The sequence below is a fragment of the Rhipicephalus microplus genome, chromosome 10 (assembly GCF_043290135.1).
Source record: "Rhipicephalus microplus isolate Deutch F79 chromosome 10, USDA_Rmic, whole genome shotgun sequence".
NCBI classification, from domain to species: Eukaryota; Metazoa; Arthropoda; class Arachnida; order Ixodida; family Ixodidae; genus Rhipicephalus; species Rhipicephalus microplus.
In genome coordinates this window covers 17577920-17599289 of record NC_134709.1, presented here as the reverse complement: position 1 = coordinate 17599289, position 21370 = coordinate 17577920, and the positions used below count along the sequence as shown (strand labels likewise).

General features: G+C 43.8%; 3 protein-coding genes across 3 annotated transcripts in view; 1 reads left to right on the top strand and 2 right to left on the bottom strand.

Annotated features, from left to right (window-relative positions):
* Positions 1-10737, top strand: part of LOC119181280 (very long chain fatty acid elongase 7) — a 117865-nt gene extending 107128 nt beyond the window's left edge. Inside the window, exons 4-9 of the mRNA XM_037432484.2 lie at positions 1082-1272; positions 2506-2586; positions 4935-4991; positions 5786-5891; positions 6778-6914; positions 7323-10737. Of these exons, the coding sequence (XP_037288381.1) occupies positions 1082-1272; positions 2506-2586; positions 4935-4991; positions 5786-5891; positions 6778-6914; positions 7323-7730 (980 nt within the window). The 3' untranslated portion in view covers positions 7731-10737. The remainder of the gene's footprint in view (positions 1-1081; positions 1273-2505; positions 2587-4934; positions 4992-5785; positions 5892-6777; positions 6915-7322) is intronic.
* LOC119181830 (solute carrier family 22 member 6) overlaps positions 1-21370 on the bottom strand; it is a 340399-nt gene that overhangs the window by 291231 nt on the left and 27798 nt on the right. Inside the window, exon 2 of the mRNA XM_075875149.1 lies at positions 11007-11038. The gene's annotated coding sequence lies outside the window, so the exon portion shown is untranslated. The remainder of the gene's footprint in view (positions 1-11006; positions 11039-21370) is intronic.
* Positions 17990-21334, bottom strand: ND-B18 (NADH dehydrogenase (ubiquinone) B18 subunit). Its single transcript, XM_037432485.2, has 3 exons — positions 21062-21334; positions 19917-20085; positions 17990-18185 (listed from the first exon to the last, which is right to left on the bottom strand). The coding sequence occupies exons 1-3, from the start codon at positions 21192-21194 to the stop codon at positions 18089-18091; spliced, it is 399 nt and encodes a 132-aa protein (XP_037288382.1). The 5' UTR covers positions 21195-21334; the 3' UTR covers positions 17990-18088.

Here is a 21370-nt window from a genome sequence, read left to right as displayed (position 1 = left end):
TGCACCACCACTTAAACTGTTCTGCCACATGCGGTGCCAGCAAACAGACAAAGCAAACATAGGACGGGGCCCTCGCTCACGCCACCATCGGCTGTTCTCATTTGAGGAAAACAGTTGGCCGGCTCTACAAACGTCTCCGGTGTCGTGTCACCACTTAAGCAAATGTTGCTTCACAGTCGCCCAAACCTGTGCGAGCGCTAGACGAGTGTGTGACAGTACACGGCAGGCTCTGCCTTGGAATTCCAGGAATTAGTCACAGATGACATATCATACTACATATCGCGAAACTTCTTTGTTAATTTTGCACTGGGTTTAGGCACCTTTATTAACATTGTCAAAACCTTTGACTTTTTATCTGGTTTTCTTTATACAGTTACACATTTCAGCTAAGTTGATGCCTGAAAGGACTTTCGAGGGCATAGTTGTTGGTTGCAAGATGATTTAAGGTTGCAAAGGAAGTTGGGACAAAAATTACTTTAGTGCTATCGTTTATCTTTTAGGTGGTGTTCACTTGTTATCCTTTTTAGATGATGCCATAAATTGATTCTAAAAACTGGAATGCTTTTTTTAGCCTGCTATTCTATTTCTGTCCAGTTATGTAGCAAAATTAGACTAAAATCTTTTGTTTGCTATAGCATCTCCTGTTAAAGTTGTTCGAGGTTAATTTCTGCAGCCTCAATTATGGCTTACTGATATATTTTTTGTAGACCTTCATATGACAGCGCTTTTTCTCAGCAGTGTTGCAACACAGTGGTACAATACTGTAATGGATAAGCTCTCCAGCAGAATGAAAAAGAACATGCTCACAACTGCACTTGTTTATTGCTGTGCTGCACAATTTTACACTGTACAGCCATCCTCCATAATTTTGTATTCAAGGTTAACATCAGCAGAAAAATGTGTTGGTGTTGCCGTATAAATTTTGTTGTGGGTAGGGCATCCAAACTAGCCCTCTCCCACCTCCTGGCCACTCTTTATTAGGAGTTTAGGTTGCGTTAGTTTATGCTCTGCTGAGAATTTGCATTGGTGTTGGTTGTGGTACCTATAAGCTGACCGGTGTTTTTTTTCATCGCTGTTGCAGACTCAAGGGTGCAGGAATGGCTCTTCATGCAGAGCCCATGGCCGACACTGACGATCTGCCTGTCGTACGCCTACTTTGTCAAGGTGCTGGGCCCATCCCTCATGAAGAACCGGGAGCCCATGCAGTTGCGTTGGGTCATGGTGGGCTACAACTTCTTCATGGTTGCCGTCAGCCTGGCCATATTTCTTCTGGTACGTGGGCATCCATTGTGCACTTCCCATCGGTGCACCCTCGAGGATGTGCTGTGAACATTGGTCATTTGCTGATGTGCAAGCAATGCCGCACGCTTAATGGCATATGTGTCCCCACTGTATAGTTACCATATGAGCTATACTCTGCTGCAACCCAAGAAAAAAAAATGCAGCTCTGCTTACGGAACCGGGTTGCCCTGCTCTTCACCTGTGAAAGATGGTTGTGCAAGCTGGTTTCCGCTTGAAGTGCTAGCACTTTCTCTCTGCTAGTGTTAATGCTTCGCATATAGAGTTCAAGGTTCCTTGTTACTTACTAAAGCATTAGGTTTGGCTGACCATCAATGACAGTCCCTGACAAAATTTACATGGATGTTTAGGTTTCTGATCTCAAACTAGGGACACTGTTTCTTACATAAAATGCAGCGACACTGCTGCATTTTATCATGTTAGCACACTTTTGCTAGAATGCTTGTGTGAGGGAATGATCGATGGGGAGGCTAACACAGTTCTCCTAGAATGTTCATTGTGTGTGGACATGAGCAGAAAACATTCTTTGTGTGGTGGCATGATGTATGGGGAGATTAACGCACTTTTGGTAGAATTTTTATGATGCGAGGGCATGATGAATGGGGAGATTCTGGCAGAATGTTCTTTGTGTGAGGGCATAGTGGACGGGGCGACTAAAATTTTATATAGCTGAGTGTCTAATGTTGCGAGTCGAGAGATGAAACGGGAGAGATGTGTGGCCGCTTCAGGCCATAATATGAATGTTCGATTAGTCTTTGATGGTTGAAGAAGCAGTACTTTACCTATGTTATCAATGGGCTCATCTGGGTTTTTTGTAATCAAGTGAAGCAACTGTTTTATTAGCCTGACTTTGCACATAATGCCTTTTGAATGTACTGATAAGCATTAAATTAAAAGGGGGGAAGGCCAGTAGACCGAACTGCAGCTAATGTTCTAAGGAATAGCATTCACAATGTTCATTGAATCAATAGAAGAAAAAGTTCAAAGATGGCAGAGGGATAGATTACAAGGATAACACTACATTAGTCTCGCGATTGGTTTGGTCAACTCCGAACAGAGATGATTGGAAATGTTTAGAACAATTAAATGACTCCACAGTGTACATCATTGGCTTGAAAGTGATGACTTTAGGTTTGTGGAATTGGCATTATGTGACAGCCATATTTCGCCAAGCACCTGTTAAAGATGCTTGTTCATTGTTTGCAGCTTGGCTTCTACGGCTGGTTCGGGCACTACAACTGGAAGTGCCAGCCTGTGGACTACACAGACAGTAGGGAAGCAATATTGGTGAGTGCTGGGCACGGCCTGGCTTCTGCAACAAGTAATAGGGAGTAATTCTGAATTTTTTTAAATGCAAAGCATTACTTAGTGAACTTCATCGACTTCGAGCGTATCTATCTATCTAGGCGCTTACATTTGGGTGCTCTTGTGGTCACCCCCTTAACTTGATTGATATGTGGGGTTTAACGTCCCAAAACCACCATATGATTATGAGAGACGCCGTAGTGGAGGGCTCCGGAAATTTTGACCACCTGGGGTTCTTTAACGTGCACCCAAATCTGAGCACATGGGCCTACAACGTTTCCGCCTCCATCGGAAACGCAGCCGCCACAGCCGGGATTTGATCCCGCGACCTGCGAATCAGCAGCCGAGTACCTTAGCCACTAGACCACCGCGGCGGGGCACCCCCTTAACTTGGCATGAACCAGTTAGCATGGGAGGGTAAGATGGTTTGATAAATATAATGTGCTGGTCAAGACATCAATAATGTCACAATCTCTTCGCATAAATTGTCAAACACGTCCCGCCCGACTGCAGCACATACCCACGGGCGGGTATGTGACACAGGTGATTGACACTTGGTATCTACCCAGGAACGACGAGAACACACATAGGCAACTTCAACGCGCGAGCGTTAAGAAATACCAGACATCAGTAGTGTTGACCCGACGAATGCAAAGATTGTCAGGGTCCTAGCAGGAATTGAACCCAACCATTCTGCATGGCAAGCAAGCATTCTACCACAAAGCTACGCCAGATCTGTGAACTACTTCTCAAATAGATGCTAATCTTCGTGAAACGTCAATAGTAGTTCCAGTGCTGCCTACCCAATTTTATAAACATTACATATGTACTCCTTTGATACAGCCGTCACGTCAAGTTAATGTTAATTGTGGTTAGTTGCCATGCGCTGAAGTTGATTTCTGTATCAGTGTCCAGGGCCAGCATCCTCGCGAGCACCAGCGCTTCATATCAGCTTCTGGTGCTGCTAATATGCATGTCCCAGTTGGCATCATTGCGCAAGTGTAAACAAACGGTTATATAAATATCTGCAACTCTTCAGCATGTCTGTGCGTGCAACATTTGTACATACATTTAGCGTCGTTTCAGGACGTGTCACTCAATAAAAAGTTGTAACAGTCACCTTCCCTACGCATGCTACGCATAACGTTGCTTCCCAGGTGCGTGGGATCTGCTAAATTTTTTTTAAGCACTTTTAAGCACCCTTTTGTAGTGGTTGGACTCTGTTTATCAAAAGTGACACCATACCTGTAACATAGCCTGAGCAATTTTTATCTTTTATAGTGTACAGTCTTCCTGTAGGGAAATGTTTTCAATTACGCCCATGAAAGGGGAATATGCCAAAATTTCCCGCTGAAGGCCTCTCATGCACCCGTTCCAGTTTGACAAGGAGTTTGATGATTAGCCAGCAGCTCATCTATAGCACAAGTTAAACTCGTGATCTTTCAGAAAAGGTGTACATCTTTGAAACTGGCATTTGAGAGGTTTCCTTTTGTTTTAAACAAATATTTTTGTGTTTTTAACAAGAAAAGATTTTATACCGAGGTTCACTAAGACTTCTCCGACCTATTTGCATCGTTGATATGACTGGAAATCTACTCTAATGGATCTAAGAAGGACCCTAAGAAGTACCGCCACGGGTAATCCAACTTCCGACCACTCGGTCCACGACGACATGCGCCCGGTGCTCAACAGTCTACGCCACCATCGCATGCGCACGAGCCTTCACTAATGCGCCTTATATCTCTCACACATTCTCTGGCGCACGGAGCTCTCTGTTGGCGGGGTGATGTGGTTCTACTGCCTGTGAGCGGTAAAGTTCAGCGCTGCGTGTTAACACTAACGGATGCCGATATGGAGTGATTTGGCGAAGATTCACTTGGAGCATTGTATGGGGAGACTCGTTAATGCAAGTACAGCCAGAGTCTCCCCATACGATTTACATTCTTTGCCTTTCACCTCGTGTTAGTGTGTAGCAGCTTGTTGTGTGAGTAGCGCAGCTTTCACATGCACCGATGTAATATTTTCATCATTATCTTGCCTGCACTTTCTGGTCTACTAAAATAACTTTTAGTTTCATTTATGCAACCAGATGCCCTTTTAATGTAAGCTTGTCGTTTCAGCAATAAGTGAAAACATGTCACAGTCGAGTAAACTTGCTAATTTAAACCACAGCCATTTTCTGCATCTTCAACAATGTTTTTAAACACTTGTCCCAAAAAGTCTGTGAAATTAAACATGTAGGCCGTTTTGCACTTAATGTGCTCTGCAGCTATACGACTCGAGTACTTAAATTTTAATTTTGTTTATGGTTTCTTATCTTCCCATTCCAGATGACCCATCTTTCCTGGTGGTACTACATTTCAAAATTCGTCGAGTTCATCGACACAGTGAGTGCATTTTCGAAAATATTGAACATGGGATTAAACTGCCAGTGTATTCCTATACATTCGCAAGATGGTTAATACACTTGCATTTACATCTTTCCGTGCAGCTGTTTACTGGAATAACATCTCATGAGAAGACTGAGAATATCTGTACGATTCGAAGCATATTGCTACTGGCTTTCTTTTTAACTACCCAGTGAACATTGCATGCATGACTGCTTAATGTACTTTCATGGTTCTTGGCGATAACTGCTGCCACCGTACCAACAAGGGCATGCAACTTCTTCATAAATCAGTAAGAAAACGGGCAGTATGATGCAAATATAGGAGGTTGGGAAGCATGGTCATGTGCAATTCTTTAGTAACCTGTGCCAAATTGGTGAAATTTTATTCTGCTTCAGCGTTAGTGAAAATTGACTCATGAATGTCCACAGTATCGCATCCTTAAATTTAACTGTACAAAACGAGACTACACATAAAACTCAACATGATTACAGTTTGGTCAGTTAACTCATTGCAGCTTTTAGGCACTGCACTCAAACCTCATTATAACAGAGTTGCATCTTACAAAAAATAAGTTTGTTGCATCCAAAAATTCCTCATAATGGTTTGTTCCTAACACTATATTGCAAGACTATTTTATTATTTACTTCGTTATAACTGCTATTTCATTACATCCGTGTTCATTATATCAAAGCTTGAGTTGGTTCTGTACATAGCCAGATGCTAAATGAACTTGGCAAAAGTGTACCGCCCTAGCGAGGCTTCTGGCGTATTTGTTTGCTCGTGCTACGCAGATATTCTTCGTGCTACGAAAGAAGTTCACCCACATTTCAACGCTGCACGTCATCCACCATGGAATGATGCCCATGAGCGTGTGGTGGGGCGTCAAATTCACACCAGGTGAGTGTGTGCTTTTGTTTTTTACGGCCCACTCATTGGTTTTGATCCGCTCCATTACTCCAGTCACCCTCATCACTAATGCTCCACCACTGCATCCTCCCGTTGATCTTTTTGATCCAATCGTCACTTGATTAACTTGGGGAAAATATGCAACTTCTCACTGCTGACACACTCGATTGATAATAGGGCATTGCGTGTCAGTTTCAATCATGATATACAGCGGAGTCCCGATTAACAAAACCTGGAGAGACCAGGTAAAGGTGTTCCGTTTAATAAGTGCTCCACTTGCTGAGCAAAAATCTTTAGTAGTTGGAACAATGTGGTACAGAATTGAAATAATTCAGCAAGAACACCCAACAGTGTTTATTGCGAGTAATGACTCAGAGATTAGGACGAGCACTCTTTCTTTTGTCACTAACGTTACTTTTGTAGTACACACCTTTGAAAACTGTTCACCGGCTAGCCCAAACAACCACCTTACTCATAAACATGCAAGGATCTGATTACAAGCAGTCGAACCTGGATATACCGAACCTGAAGGGGATCTCAAGGTATATGATTCGGTGTAGGTAGAATTTACAACTGCTCAATACCAGCAATAGTTCGGTATGTGCCAGTTCAGTGCATGTAGGTTCAACTGTACTGCACTTACATTGGTATGTACCAGTGGCATAGTGATCAATAAGACAAAGAGGAGGACGAAAGAAGATAGACATGCGCAAGCTCTTCACAACACTGCTGCTCACCTAACCAGTTGTAAATATGTGCATAAGCATATTCCCACATGTCTGTGACTTCAAAGTCTGTCTTCCCTATAACAATATCTTTGGACATTATGGAACTTCACAATCAGCAAACTATATATATCTTCTGTTTCTCCCCACAGGTGGCCACAGCACTTTCTTTGCCTTTGTAAACAGCTTCGTGCACATCCTGATGTACTTCTACTACGGACTGGCAGCAGTGGGTCCCCACATGTCCAAGTACCTTTGGTGGAAGCAGCACATGACAACCATTCAGATGGTATGCCCCCTATTTTGAAGTAAAAAGCACCGTCCGGTTTGGTAGCGTCTCCTTTTTTTTTTTTTGGACACGGAAAATCAGTGTGGCATTTTGCCAAGTCTTCCCTGATACTCACTTAAACAATGCAGTGCAAGAATGTTCCAAATTTCAAACATATAAGTGGTAGTAGTGTATTGTATCAAAGTGAAAAAATAGTCTCAATGCCACTGCTAGATGTATTGTACAAGATGTGCAAGGTAATATTTAATTACAGCTTTTACAAGTAAGGGCAGTTTGTTTTTTTGCTACTATCTTAAGGCTGAGCATGCAATGGAGATGATGATGATACATAAACCTTTAATATCTGCATGCATGCATAAGTGTTAAGCCTAGACTAATGCATTTTGTTTCCCCCTTCCCTACCTGCAGGTGCAGTTCATTGCCATCTTCGTGCACTCATTCCAACTCCTGTTCCGGCCCGACTGCAACTACCCTCGCGGCTTCATGTGGTGGATCGGCTTCCACGCCATCATGTTCTGGTTCCTCTTCTGGGACTTCTACAAGAACACTTACTTCGCCAAGAGGCTCAAGAACGCTGCCACTGGCAAGGGTTTCTCTCGAAGCGTCTCCAACGGTCGCGCCCAAGGTGCCACGCCCGTCGACGCCAACGGCAAGGCCAACGGGAAGCTCAATGGAGAGGCCAAGAACGGAACCAACGGCTTCGTCAAGCGCACGGCCAACGGCAGGCAAAAGAACGGCAGCTTCCTGGACGGCTATTGCCACATCAACGGCCTGCACGACTGGGAGAACAGCGAGCACGACAAGAAGCAGGAGTGATACGTGCAAAACCCTGCCGCGCACACACAGCTATTGCCCTCCTCCTCCCAATTGCCCACCCCCTCTCACCTTATTGGCTGCATTCTCCCCCATCTCTTCACCCTCACATTCATATATCCTGCTGCTACTGTTTACTACCGTGTCAGAAAAAAATCAAAAAGCATCCAAGAAGAGAGAAGTTGGATGAGGAGGGCTTTTTTATTTTCTAAGGACACTGGCCGCTTTAGGGACACAATGGCGTCAGAAAAGTCCCGCATGCAGCGATGTTGTGTACCTCTTGTGGCAACAATAGGTGGCTGTTGCACGCACTCGACCACTACTATCGCTATTATTACTTGTTTTCTAGCAAGTTTACTGTTCACGAGAATATTGAGTGTTTTCACTTAGCAGAGTGTACGCTTCTTTTATTTTCTATGTTGTACCGAAAAAAAAACTACTCTTAACGAGCTGGCAACTTAAGCACTGCTCCCCTGTATTTCCTCGTCGCCCCACATCCCAGCCACAACATTCAAAGCCATTCCAAGATGTGTGCCACACCTTTATTTTGACACCTTAGGTTTGTGTTTTTACATCACGTCCTAGGTGTTTTCTTGCCTACTTCCCTTCGACGTACTGCACTTAACTCCCTAGACGTTTTTTTTTTACATTACCTACTAGGATTTTTTTTCTTGCACTTGACAGGGACTCTAGCAGGCCAGTATACAAGCTAATGAATGTGGGCGACTCGCACCTCAATTGCAGGACCATGCAAGTTGTGGAAATAAAGTTAGAACTGTTTTGCATTGTCTTTAATGTAGTTTGTAGCTTGCTCGCCTTCGGGTTAACTGTGGTAGGGTATCTGGAGCCTGTCTGTAGTCTAGTTTTCCAGCCTATCCCCGCGGCTTAAAGAACGCTTCCCGTAGGCTAAGGTGTAGTACTATAGCAGTCTCCGCACTCAGGAAGCAAAGAGCAGAAGCGAAGCCAGCCTCCCGCCCCCTTCCGTCCCTATGCCCGCCGAGAAGCACATTTGCAGGAAGCCAGAGGGCCACACGTTTTCGGCTGTATGCATCCGACTCAAACAAAAGTAACAGGCCTTTGAGAACAACATCGTGTCATCTCTGCAACGAGACCCCGCCTGCTCCCCTCCACAAGGTCTCAGTCGTTTCGTCCATGCCTTCGTTGTGTTTTCTTCGTGGGTGATGCAATGTGCACGGTGAAATTTTTTTTTGTCTGGTTGCGTACAACTCATCGGTGCACTCGCTTGCGCGACGACGGAAGAGCAAGTGTCCTTCCTGTTGCTTTTGTCGCTCCCTTCGACGTATCTGTGCGCGCGGATGGCAGGAAAAACTTTTTTTGCAGTGCACAGACTTTTCTCGCGCTCTTCAATAAGAAGACAGACTATGCGAGCCGATAGACAGACAACCGAGGGGGAGAGGGGGGCGCAGGTGAGAAAAGCGGCAAGGGGTGCCCTCGAGACATGTGCCACGCTGCCGGTGCTCCTCTCCGCCGCCCCCAGCCTCTGCATCGCTTTTCAAGCAGCAATGTTGCGAGTGTGCACGTGTGTGTTCTTCGTGTTTGGTTTCTCGCCAAATGGTTCGCATTTTTTTTTGTCTCGATGCCGACGTACGTACTGCAGAGCCGTTTGCGTCGTCATGTCGTCGCTGGAAGGACCAAAAGGCGCGACGCTTCGTTGTCGGAAGTCATCGGAGAACAACCCCCTTTCGCGTGGGACTTTGTCGTTATCTCCGCATGCGTCTCCCGCAGTCTCGCTCTCTGCCAAGAAATGACAGACACGCACGTGGTGTCTCGTGTACAGACGCACGTGGTGTCTCGTGTCTGTGTGTACTTAACAAAGAGACAGTGAGAAAGCATGATGGGACACTGTGGCAAGGCTTACAAGGCCCTACTAGAGTGCTGTCTAGTGAAGGTAGCCTCTGTGCCTCTCAAATGTGCCCATTCTGGATATGTTTTTTTCTTGCTGCACACGACTGCGGTCAATGAATTGGTTCTTTCTTGCTTCCCCTCCCCTTCCCCCCCACCTGTCTGTTTATTTGTTCATTCTACCAGTTTGATTGTGTGTAGCTTCTAGCACTAATTTTTTTTTGTTACGTGCATAACACATTGGCCAGCACACTGATGCCATGGCCGGCGCTAACATTGGATGGGGATTTGTGCAACTGCGTAAGTGGTGTGCGTGTATGTGTGTGTGTGAAAGACTGATGCTGGCAGGAAAAGAAGAAAGACAATAAATTGGAAAACTCTAAAGGCCTTGCCAGGCTATACACACAAACACCCGTAAATGGAAATGGGAGAGAGCGTAGCAGTTTGTCTATATAATAGATTCATCTGTTCTTTTTTTCTTTAACATTAGCAAGTGAATAGTTTTGTACACAGTGTAAAAAAATGAAGCCAAGGCTTGGAGTAACTATGCATCACGGTGCATTCCTGTATGCATTCAAATGAGCGAAACTGCTGCAATCAAACCTTGGCTGCAACTGTTTTGTCATTTTATCTGTTTTGGAGAGAGAACGCGGTGTTGCCAGATGGACCTCCGATAATGTTCTAAGGGTTGGGGTGGGTGGGGGGAGATAATATGCTTGGCCAAAAAGTTTTCTCGGCAGAGTCTGTGGAGCCTTGGGCCTTGTACAGGGTTCAAACCTTGTCGGTTTCCGATTGTAGTCCTGCTGAGATGCTCTGCCATGCAAGAAAAATGGAGGGCTGCTTAATCTTAATGCAGAGTGGTTGTTCACGGCTCTTACGTAGTCATGGTTAGACCACGACCGTTGGTGTACTTTACAGTGAGGTTTTTTGAACAGCTTGCCTACATACTTGTTTAGGTGATGCTGTAGTGCATGGAGTAAAAAAACTGGGGCCCACTGCTTTGGCAAGCCCTAGGTATGCAAGGCTGTTACAAAAGCAGAATGCTGCAATAGCAAAGCAAGGGGGAGTAGCATTTGGCCAACCTGCTCCTGACCCCCCCAGTCCACCCCCATTTTTTCTTGAGGGAGATTAAAACTGTTTTTGATAACCTTGGTGTGGTGTCATTTCTATTGAGCTGGCCAACCCTGGCAAGCAGCAAGTGTGAATATAACAAAATATGGTACAGCCATTATTAGCACTTAAGTTTCTGTGCACTCCACCGTGCACATTTAGGGCTTGCTCAAATCCAAGTCCACGAGTGCTCAATTTCATTTTTAGGAATTTCGCAGAACAATGAAACTTGCTTTCAATGCTCGTAAGAGGTTCACCGAGAATAGTGAGGCTAAGTTTGATTCAAACTACCAAAAATGTTCTTACTGTGAGTAGGGTCTTGGTCACATCAGAAAAACCTGAAAAAAAAAAAACGATGTGGCACGTCAAGTCGCTGCACTAGCTCACTACAATGTCAAGATTTTTAGTATCCTTGGCGGAAGAGGGACGGAGAGGTTGGCCAGTTCTCAGACTGGCTGGCTACTCTGTGCTGGGGAAGGGGGTAAGGGGAATAAAAAGAGGCCTTAAAGGAGAGAAAAAGGGCAATGGTACAATCCACTACACTGCTTACAGTCCTTGTAACTATGTAAAAGTCAAGGGTGACAAAATCTTGAACCACAAGAGTTTACAGATATAGTTACTTTGCAACATAAAGGAACTTAAACATAGATGCTGAGATTTGCCTACAATGTTTTTGGAGCAAAAAAATACTTGAACATTGACAATATATACTTCCGAGTTGGAACATTTTTGCTTTGAATTTTTGCAAATACAACCACAGGCAGTAAGATGCAGTTGCGAAAATCCAACACTAAGAACTTGGCTCTTCACTATTTTTTTTCCTTTTATTTACCAATTTTATGTTTTTCATCAGATAAGTGCAAGTCAGAACTTTTGAACATATTTCACTAGACTATTTAATGATGCTAACTTTATATGTTCCTTCACTGTGGAAACTCTAACATGCACTCTGCACACATCTTCATGCCCAAGGCTACGCACAAATATTGAGACAGGCATTCGACTTCCACGTCAATCTTGATGTAATCAACCTCACCAGTGCAATACGAATCATTGTGATAGTTTGCCACACGAAGCAGATCCCACTGGCATCTTGTAGCTACCGAGATAAGCACCGTCATGGAGACAATGCATGTCAACTAAGATTATGAGGTTCTTTTGACCATACGAAACCATGACATATGCAGGAACCTTGAATCCGAGCTTAAGAAATCTGGCTGATACCTTCGAGGAGAATCAGCCACATTGGGGTTAATAAAAAAATGCATGAAAAGGGATTAAGTGTAACAGTACTAAACACTAATTGACATAGAGAACACAAAGGGGAAAAGCCTGATGTAGGTTGGTGAATTCTCGTTGGAATAGTACTGAGCGAGATGTTCTGAGAATTTTGTTCTAGTAGTTGTGTAGCACCCCTGACACGGGACAGTTTATTGCCATTTGTATTTGGCGACATTCGACAAGTCAAAATGAAATCAGGCGCTGATACATGGCAAGAGGTAATGTTATTTGCCGATGATGGCATTTGCAAAGCAGCACTAACTGGAATAAACACAGAAGTAACTCCGTGTGCAAAAAAATAATATGCGTATGTTGCGTTGGCTGAAATTGGTTTCAGCAAACGCCTGTCAGAGTACAGAGATGTCATCGGTGCACGTCTCTCTGCCGAATGCTACTGAGCAGACGGCATGACATCACCAGCACTGCTCTTGACAGTGTCGCTGGAAACAAAGATGCTCAAACCTTTGAGAACGACAAAGTTAAATTATTCACCGAAAAATAAGACAAGGCACTTGAAAATAAGAAATTACGCCGTCTCCCGGAACCACGATGAGACAAAGCGCATTGCGGTCGCAAAGCGCGAGCAGTTAGCTTTTTTTTTTTTTTTTCAATCAAGAAACTCGCTAGAAGACACTGCCTGCGTCGGCTTTGCGAGACGCTGCGGGGAGGGATTACTAGAGGAGGGCGTGAAGCCAGTGTAGCTTAGCAGACGCTTCTTGTGTTAGTGTTGCGAGGCAGGAGAGAGAGGGGAAGGGACGCACATGTTCAATGGGAAAGCGAGCACAAGCAGGTGGCAGGAGAGAAGTGGAGAGAGTAATGCACAGCTGTTGGTGAGAGGGAATGAGGAAAGCCGCGCATGCGTAGTATGAATGCGGACTATTCACGCGCGACATATGCCCGGGCAAGAGATGCTCTGCATCCAAAACATTAATTGTAATGAATATTCAGCTTTTATTGTATAACTTGTATGTGGCTTCTCTTCAGTGAGGGTCCAACAGCATGGGCACTGCCAACAGCATGGGTCGGCAACAACACGTGGAGCTCACCCGGACTTCCTCAAGAAATATATTTTGTGCTTAGAGCTCACTCGAACTCGTACTCCTTAAAGTTTTCCTCGGCCGGACTCCCTTGGACTCAAACTCGCCGAACTATTACTAACCCAGACTCACTCGGACTCGTGGTTCAATCCGAGTCTGAGCGAGTCTACTCATGAGCAAGTTTGCTCACCTATGGCTGAATGAGACGCATTCGATTGAGATAAGCGAAGTCGTTCATCTGCACAAGTCATATTTGTTTAATGATTTTAGGCATCCCAGTGTGGAAGCCTATTAGGTACAAATGGCAGTAACAAATATTAGGTAACAAATATTAGCAGCGGTATAATCTTCGAGATATGTCAGTGACTGTGTTAAGCAGTAATAAAGCACCATGGCTTGCATCGAATGTATCGTTCTGCATTGTAGGAAATAATCTTCAGAAGGATGTGAAGTGGCAACATAAAAGAAGAATGTGATCAACTGTTTCTGATACACTGCAAGCTGTACACAGGTTAGTTAATGAGAAACCAGATTTCTGAAGGAAGAAATGTATGACGAGGAAATCTACAATGGAAACTTGTTAGAGTCGCCTTGTATTGACATAAAAGGCATCCGTTGGAACTGAAAGTGTCAGTAACCATCGAACTGAATGAGACATTTCAAGAACATCTTAGGAATTGAAGAGATTGAAATCTAGCTCTTGTAACAAGAACAAAAAAAATGTGGCAGCACATTTAACAGCAGGCTATCTGAATATGTAACGAATGAGTCAGCCGATTTATTCAGAAAAGTTCCGGCATGTACGGGAACACAGACAAAGTGAGCTTCTGATAAGCTACATGGCACAAATGTCGAAAATATTTTTAAAGGATCACTCTTGAGTCGGGTTTCAGTATGCACTGCTGTTGCCTTCATAGCACCAAAAGAGTGAATCGCTCTACTATCCTTTCACACTGCTACCTTGGGTAAGAGCACCAATCGACACTTGTCGTGGATGAACAGAAGTGGAAGGCACATGTGGCTTCATGCCTTACGAGGTACACAATTGTACATGTAAGACAGAGAATGGTTGCGCAAACAGCACTAGACCAATCACTTGCTCAAGTTCACGCAGGAGATCAGTGACGTCGTATAAGATATTCTGTGAATCATTGTAGAGGTGATACCAGCTTTTAAGAGAGACAAACAACTTATGGTGGACACTACAGAAGCTTGAAGGAATGGGAGGAGCAAGGTATGTCACTTTAGTGGTCATCACAATGCATATATCAGGAAGGCGGCTGAAAGATGGTGAGCCATTTGCAAGCAATCCAATCACAAGCGACGCTCCGAAAACAAGAATCGACAGCCCTTCCTTTATCTAGAAACTAGGGGCAAGCAAAGCTTAACCTGCGCATTTCTGGCCTACTACTTTTCTTTATTCATACCACACTGTGCAATGATTCCTCCTAACTTTTTTCCTTTCTGCATGCAAAGAATTTGACCTTCACCCGAGGGCTTAGCGATGCAACAGACAACAATGCTCATGCATAAAAAGATAAAATTCAATAATAAGAGGCAATAATAATATGTGGCAATGTGAAATGACAAGTAGCTTTGACAAAAAATTAGACTGCGCCATCAGAAATGGCTGTACTGCCTGACAAACCCTCTCTCGAGAGAGCAAAGGAGTGGGTATGAATATGCGCGTGACGGACGTATTTTTTAGAGGGGCACTACCGTACACTCGCTGGTGGCAGGTTTTTCCCATATAATGCCCATGCCACCTAAATCTCACACTCATAAAAACTTTATTTAATTAAGACTGGAAAGATAGTGCTATGGATACGGACTAAAGGAAGGTACACTGACACTCAGACAGACGCGTCAGTGCGCTGTAAATTGTCACGTGGTCAAACAAGCGATGTATATAAGTAAGGCAGATTTTCAGTAAAAAACCAGTTGCAAGAGCGATTTCCGTCTATGTGTGTGTGTGCTTTCCTTTATTCCGTGTCCACTAGCGCTACCATTTCAAGCATGAATTTCCAACTCGCTTAAAAAACATCACTTTTAATAAGACTGGTTCGCACATGTTTCTTCAGATAACGCATGCATCTGGCAGTCATGCATAATCAAATGAATAAAGCAACCACACACGGCGGCATCAGGATGGATTCTCCTCCTTGGTATATTTACATTTAATTGACTAATTCTTTACTTTCAGTGCTGTTAAAAGAGAATTAATGTAATTTGTGACAGTTTCGTCCAAGTCAGCAGTTCTCTCTTCTTTCTCTGCAACTGTCTAACCTCCACTTCCACTTTTGTGATGAGACATTTTCCCACTTGGGCAGTAGAATATTTCCCCTCTTCGTCCAGAACCACGTCACCGTCAAGACTGTGGCGCTCGTCACAGTGAAATGTTACAGTAAATCACTCAGTGGACTTCTAAACTTGCTGCCAAACTAAGGTTCAATGCCTTTCAGCTATCATATAACGCAAAACTAACGACCCATTGAAAATGTCACCGGAGTACTTTTTTAACCCTTAAAAACACAAACAAAAACTACGACAAATCATTCACTAGAACTGTGCGAATAGAAAAATTACGAGTGCAAAGCAAATCTAAATAATAAAGTCTGAGCGCAAATCAAATGATTTCGAAATATTACTCAATGTTTTTTGAATACTTTGAAGCCAAATTACTGAGAAGAATTTGCAGAGGATCCCTAAGCATATTCTTATGAGATAGGAACGTGAAAGCGTTGCTTTTGGCTACGTTGGCGAAGCACTGGAGGGGTGCTGCTAAGTAGTGTTACTAGATGTCTTACAAAGAATAAGGAAATGCGCAGGCTGAATTGCACTTATTTAAAAATGCAACACCACATGTTTGGATCACATGTTTAGGACTACTGCTCTGGAAGAAAGACAGCTCATTCCACCGAACAGGAACAAGTGCAGCTTTTTGAAGTACAGTAGAGAAACCATCAGAAACTTCCAACGTGACAGTGTTAAGGAGCCCATGTCACAGAAAATCTGATGTTGGTGTTAGCAGTAGTGTTCGTGAGTGAAGAATCCCAAGGAAGACAAAGAATAAACATGACGTATTGAACCGGAATCAAATTAAGGCATTCTGCGTGGAAGACGAGCATTCTACCACACAGAGCAACACGAGAGCTTGGAACCGCTTCCGAAAAGAATCCTATACGGGACTCGTACAGGTCAAGGAGTTGCGTTAACAAGTGAAATATTACATCGCAGAAGAGTAGAATTACTCGAGTCACACCCATAAATTGTGTAATAAATGAATGGTTTAAACCAGCCCACCCATTACAAAGGCATCAGCCATTATTCATTATCATCACGAAAACGTGCAGCTAGGTAGGTACACATGACAGCATAGAGATGTATAATGGGTGCTTTGCCACAGTATTTGCCCCCTATTGCAAAGGACTCGGCCATTGTTCATCATCATTGACAAAATGTGCAGCTACGTAGGTGTGTGTATTGCCTAACAGATATACTTTTCAAAATTGTAAATTATGGGGTAGTGGGTACTCTGTACCAATACTTGCACATAGCACCCTAGGGGAGTCTAGAAAGGCCTTCACGTAAAACTTATTCACGACAGTTGAGGAGCAGGAAAGAAGGCATAGCAAACAAATGAAAATGTGATGTGGTTGTGTTCCAGTCTTGGAGGCGAAGCTTAATCACCCTAAAGCTTTTTTTCATTTCATGACACTCCATCAGTCAAGTGATTAACAACTGAAATATGCTTACACCTGTTTACTCCTTGCCCTGTTTTTGTCATGAAATTGGAATAAAGCGGCTGAAAATGTGTGAAAGCCAAAACTGAGAAAGTGAACGTGGCCCAAGGAAACAATTTGGCACAGGTCAGAGTGAAGGCCGAACTCTATGCCTTACAGATGCAGTAGACTACCAATTGTTAGAGTGAAGGCCACTCCCTCATATAATGTCCCAGGTATTTGTGTGGAAGCACAAAGTTTGCCCTAGAAGTGTTAGCCGAGCCAATCAGTCATCATGGCGTTTACGAAATTACCAAGAGACAGCACATAGCGTGTGAACTTAGGGGCAAGCAAATAATGCTGTGTTGTATCATGACATGCACTGTGCAATTTTCTCAGTCATACAGGGACAGCTGTAGAGATGGTAATCCACCTATACTATAAAACAGTACCTGAGATTTTACGTCTCAATCTACCTATTGCTGAAAAGTGACTGTGTTGCGTTCTAAAACGTACCTCAATTAATTTTTTTTCTGTGTCCTTGTTTACTTTCTTGCACAACAAAGTAGAAGCCATTTCTCTAACTCCTGTCGGCCAATAAAGCCCTCGTATCCACTTCACTCATTTGGATTGCTAGCAAGAGGCAACTGTCACAAATGCGCTTTTTGTCCCAAAACAGATCTTTCCAAAGCACGTGAAATGCAGGTCCATTCCAGGCCAATGCATTTATCGAACGCATCTTACAACACAATGCCTCGAATGTGAGTTCCGAATGGGCTGTCCCTTCCTTGCCTGTTCTTTTCTTTCTGCTAAAGTGGCCAGTGCCTCTAGCAGCATTTCCTTGTACACACAACCCCTGCACCAGCCTTTAAGCAGCTGCCAACGTTGTGTCACATGACTAAGTGGTACGGTTGCAACTGCTCTCCAATGGCGCCTAGTTGCAACACATGTCAAGAGGCATGGCCATCTTGAAATTTTTGTGCAAGCACACAGGGACTCAGAAAGGAAGACAAGCGGGCGCAATCTAACAACTGGTTTATTTTTTGAAAAAACATTCACTTCATACCCCTTGGATCTACACTCTCTGGTCACCAAAAAACAAATGCACTGTGCACGTATCACAAATAATGATAACAGGTTCATTTATTCACAGACATGAGCGAAACTTCTTTCTCTAGTAAGGCTACCGAAGGGCACATAGTTAGAAGAGGTGTGTATTCAACAAAAGGACGAGAGCAGTGCTACGATGTTTTGCTTTATATTCTTTTATTAGGCAATGAAACCTAAAAAGTTGTACAGAAGCTCAAGCTTTGGGTTACATCTCACAGGTGCCAACGTGTGTTTCAACTCACTGACGCAGCAGTTGGACATTCTTCTTAGCACGGCGTTCATCTCTCGCCTTCAATCTCCGTTCCCGTTCGTACTCTTTGTAGCGTATCATGTGGCTGAAAGAAAGCAAGAACAAATGGAGGCACATGTTTCCCATCACTGCAGCTCATGACACGTGACATGTGGCACGTCAGCCCCATAACCTCTGTGAGTGAAATGACTGCTTGATGATGGAACGATGTTAGGAGGGTAGTTAACCTTCACCCCTGTTTTGTGAGTGCAGGTGGCAGTGTTCTCTGCCTGTGTAGATGTGCTATAGTGTTTAAGAATAAAGATAACTCCAAACACAACACTGGCGACTCGTACTTCATTTTCACAAGCTCACAAAGAGCGCTCATGACAATTGGAAAATTCGTTCCGCTTAGGCTAGACCAACAATAAAAAGGCCTTGTTTGTCCAAAGACACCTTAACTTTATTGCATAGGAACAGACGTGTTACCTTTAAGATGGCACTTTTATGGAACCATCTCCATGCGCATGAGACATTTTTTATCAGATAAGTGAACCAAATGCACATGCATGCAAATAACCTTTCAATTTAATGTAGAGATACATCAGCATTGCTTTGCTCCTACCCCTGCTATATTGGCACTGCACCAGAACTTTTAAGAGTTATTTGAGGCTGCTCGCTGACTCTCTCTCACAGATTCCTATGTGGTCACTTAAGTTGCTACTTAGAAAATGCTGCATAAACTTTAACCAACGAGCCACAGAGGACACATGCAGAACACTGAAGGAGGGTTTTTGCACACTTGCACATTTCACACATGACACATCTCGAAGGATATACCTCTTCAATTACTCTGTGTCTAAAGAATACACGCTGATAAAAGGGTTGTAATAAGGGTTTTGTATTGGTGTTCGTTATAAGGAGGTTTCATTGTAGCTGCATTTGATCTCAAGCCACCATCTTTAGGCAAAAGGTTTCAATCACAGATCCAAGCGACATGCAAAATAAGGAAGAAAAAGAAGAACCTTTTCAAAAAGATGGGACTGTAGATGTTCAATGTTTATTTTATGGCGTAACTTGTTATGCTTGTATTGTTTTTCTTTGTTTCATAAAACTAGCTTCAGTTGGTACATAATGCTACAGAAAGCAACTTGAAATGTGAACGGTAAAACAAAAACAAAAATTGGACAGTGAGCATGATTATTTGCAGCGCGGTATTCAGCGAAAATGTGATGAATGGCCTCCGATGCTACTCACACTTGCAAAGATCCCGGAGCCCTACTTTACATTTTCGTTGAATGCTGTGCGGTGGCGTTAGAAATAATTACGCTCACTGCCAAATTTCTTCTACTTTATTTCACAGATAAAATTTATTTTTGTAGCAATACGTAACTTTTTCAAGCTAGTTTTAAGAAAAACAATAAGAACCATGTAACAAGCTATACTGCTGCGATTCGAACCTGGGCCTTTAAACTGGGAAGCCGGCATTCTACCCCCGAACCACTTTGGCGGAGAGGCACACAGCTCTTAAAATGATGACACATAGCAGACTATTGACCGCAATGCCGCGAGCGGATTGACCCCTGTTAGGGCTGCACTTTTCAAAGTTCAGTCCATGCACTCCCTGGTTTCAGTAGGCAGCCATGAATCAAGTTACAAGTTAGCACCAACTGGCTCAAGTGACAGATTGCACCTGTCGTGTGTACATCTTATACGTTGTCTGTATATTACCGAATTCAGATGTGACCAAGTATTGCATGTACTCGCGAATTTTCGCGATTGCTGCACCCGGTAAGAACGGATATCAAGACACATATGCACATGAAACGACACTTACTCTTCATACGTGCATTCGTTGTATTCGTGTTTCTCGTGGCCACAGGTGGTCACGAAGGGAAAGTTCCGCTTCATGCACGCTTGAAGCTCTATCAGCTTGTGCGCACAATACCCTCTGTATTCCTGTGGCAGGTTTGCCGACTCCATCTCCAAATCGGTGGCCACCATCTCTGAATATCAGAAGAACAATAAGAGACTGTGTCTTAAACGTGCTTCTGGGCTAGTTGGTACATATATGTGTCGCCGAAAAGGAAGAAAAGGAATTCGAGTGCCAGAATGACAGTGGTGTCCTTCATGTCCTGCCTTCCTTTTCCACGAAAGAGAATTCTGGGCAAACTGTAGTGAGACGAGGATATGACTATGGACGAAGAACAAGTAAACAACGACTTAAGTTGAAATCACAACTGAGAGTTGAAAAGGACGAGTGTTGCCTGCCTTTACCTACAGACTACATGAAGCAACTTGGAAGTATCCTTTATGGAAAGGCAGCGAAGCTGCGTTGTAACAGTAGTTCACAGATAGGAAGACTCTATCAGGCGAAACAGCTCACACTCTTCACTAATACAAGGACAGATGGCCATCCGTGACTGTCACCCTCGCTATGTTCCTACGAACATCTTCCCTGCATTTATCGCAGTACCATCACCTAACTCATTTAATTACCTTTGTGACGCAGATTCCGATGTTATCAATTTGCAATGCAACCATAAGACTGTTAGCATAAAACAACCCTGCTTTCACAATGTCGAAGAGCGAATTGCATGAGTGCGAATTCTCCCGGTCATATTCGAGTTTCGCGTTACAACGCAACACACAAAAATATGCTATTTCTCTCGGGTCAGGAATCAACATACAAACAGAATACGCTATTTATCTCAAGTCAGAAAGCAACATTTGGGCAGAATGTGGTATTTCTCTCAGGTGAAAACGCAACATTTGGACGCTACCACTTGGTTTCCGATAGCAGCGCGTGTGAACAGGGACGTTTAGGCGGACACACAACCAACGCAGGACACAGACACACGCTCGGTTCAGCACCGCACGCAGTAACTTTAAGCACTTAACTAACGAGACAGCACAATCATACTGCAGAGATCATTAGGATAGTAATTAAGGAGGGCGTACAAAACAGTTTGCTCTACTTACGTCGTTCTTTTCGGCCGTTCGGGAACCCGAGCAAAGGATCATGCTTGGGCCGAAATACTTTCTTCTCCGATTCCACTATGGTCACCAGCGGATGACCGTTGGTAGTGGTCAGTGTGCCGTAGCTCTGGCCCATGGCTACCAGCCTGCTTTTATTTAACCCCCAAATATTCCGAATCGGACGTCGCTGTGATGCGGGAACTGCTTTTCGACACTTCTAGTACACTCCAGCGGTGCCCTTCGTCCTGGATGGCAGTGGCTACGGTCGCACGGATTGGATTCTGATGGCTACTTTCGAAAAGCTAACACCGG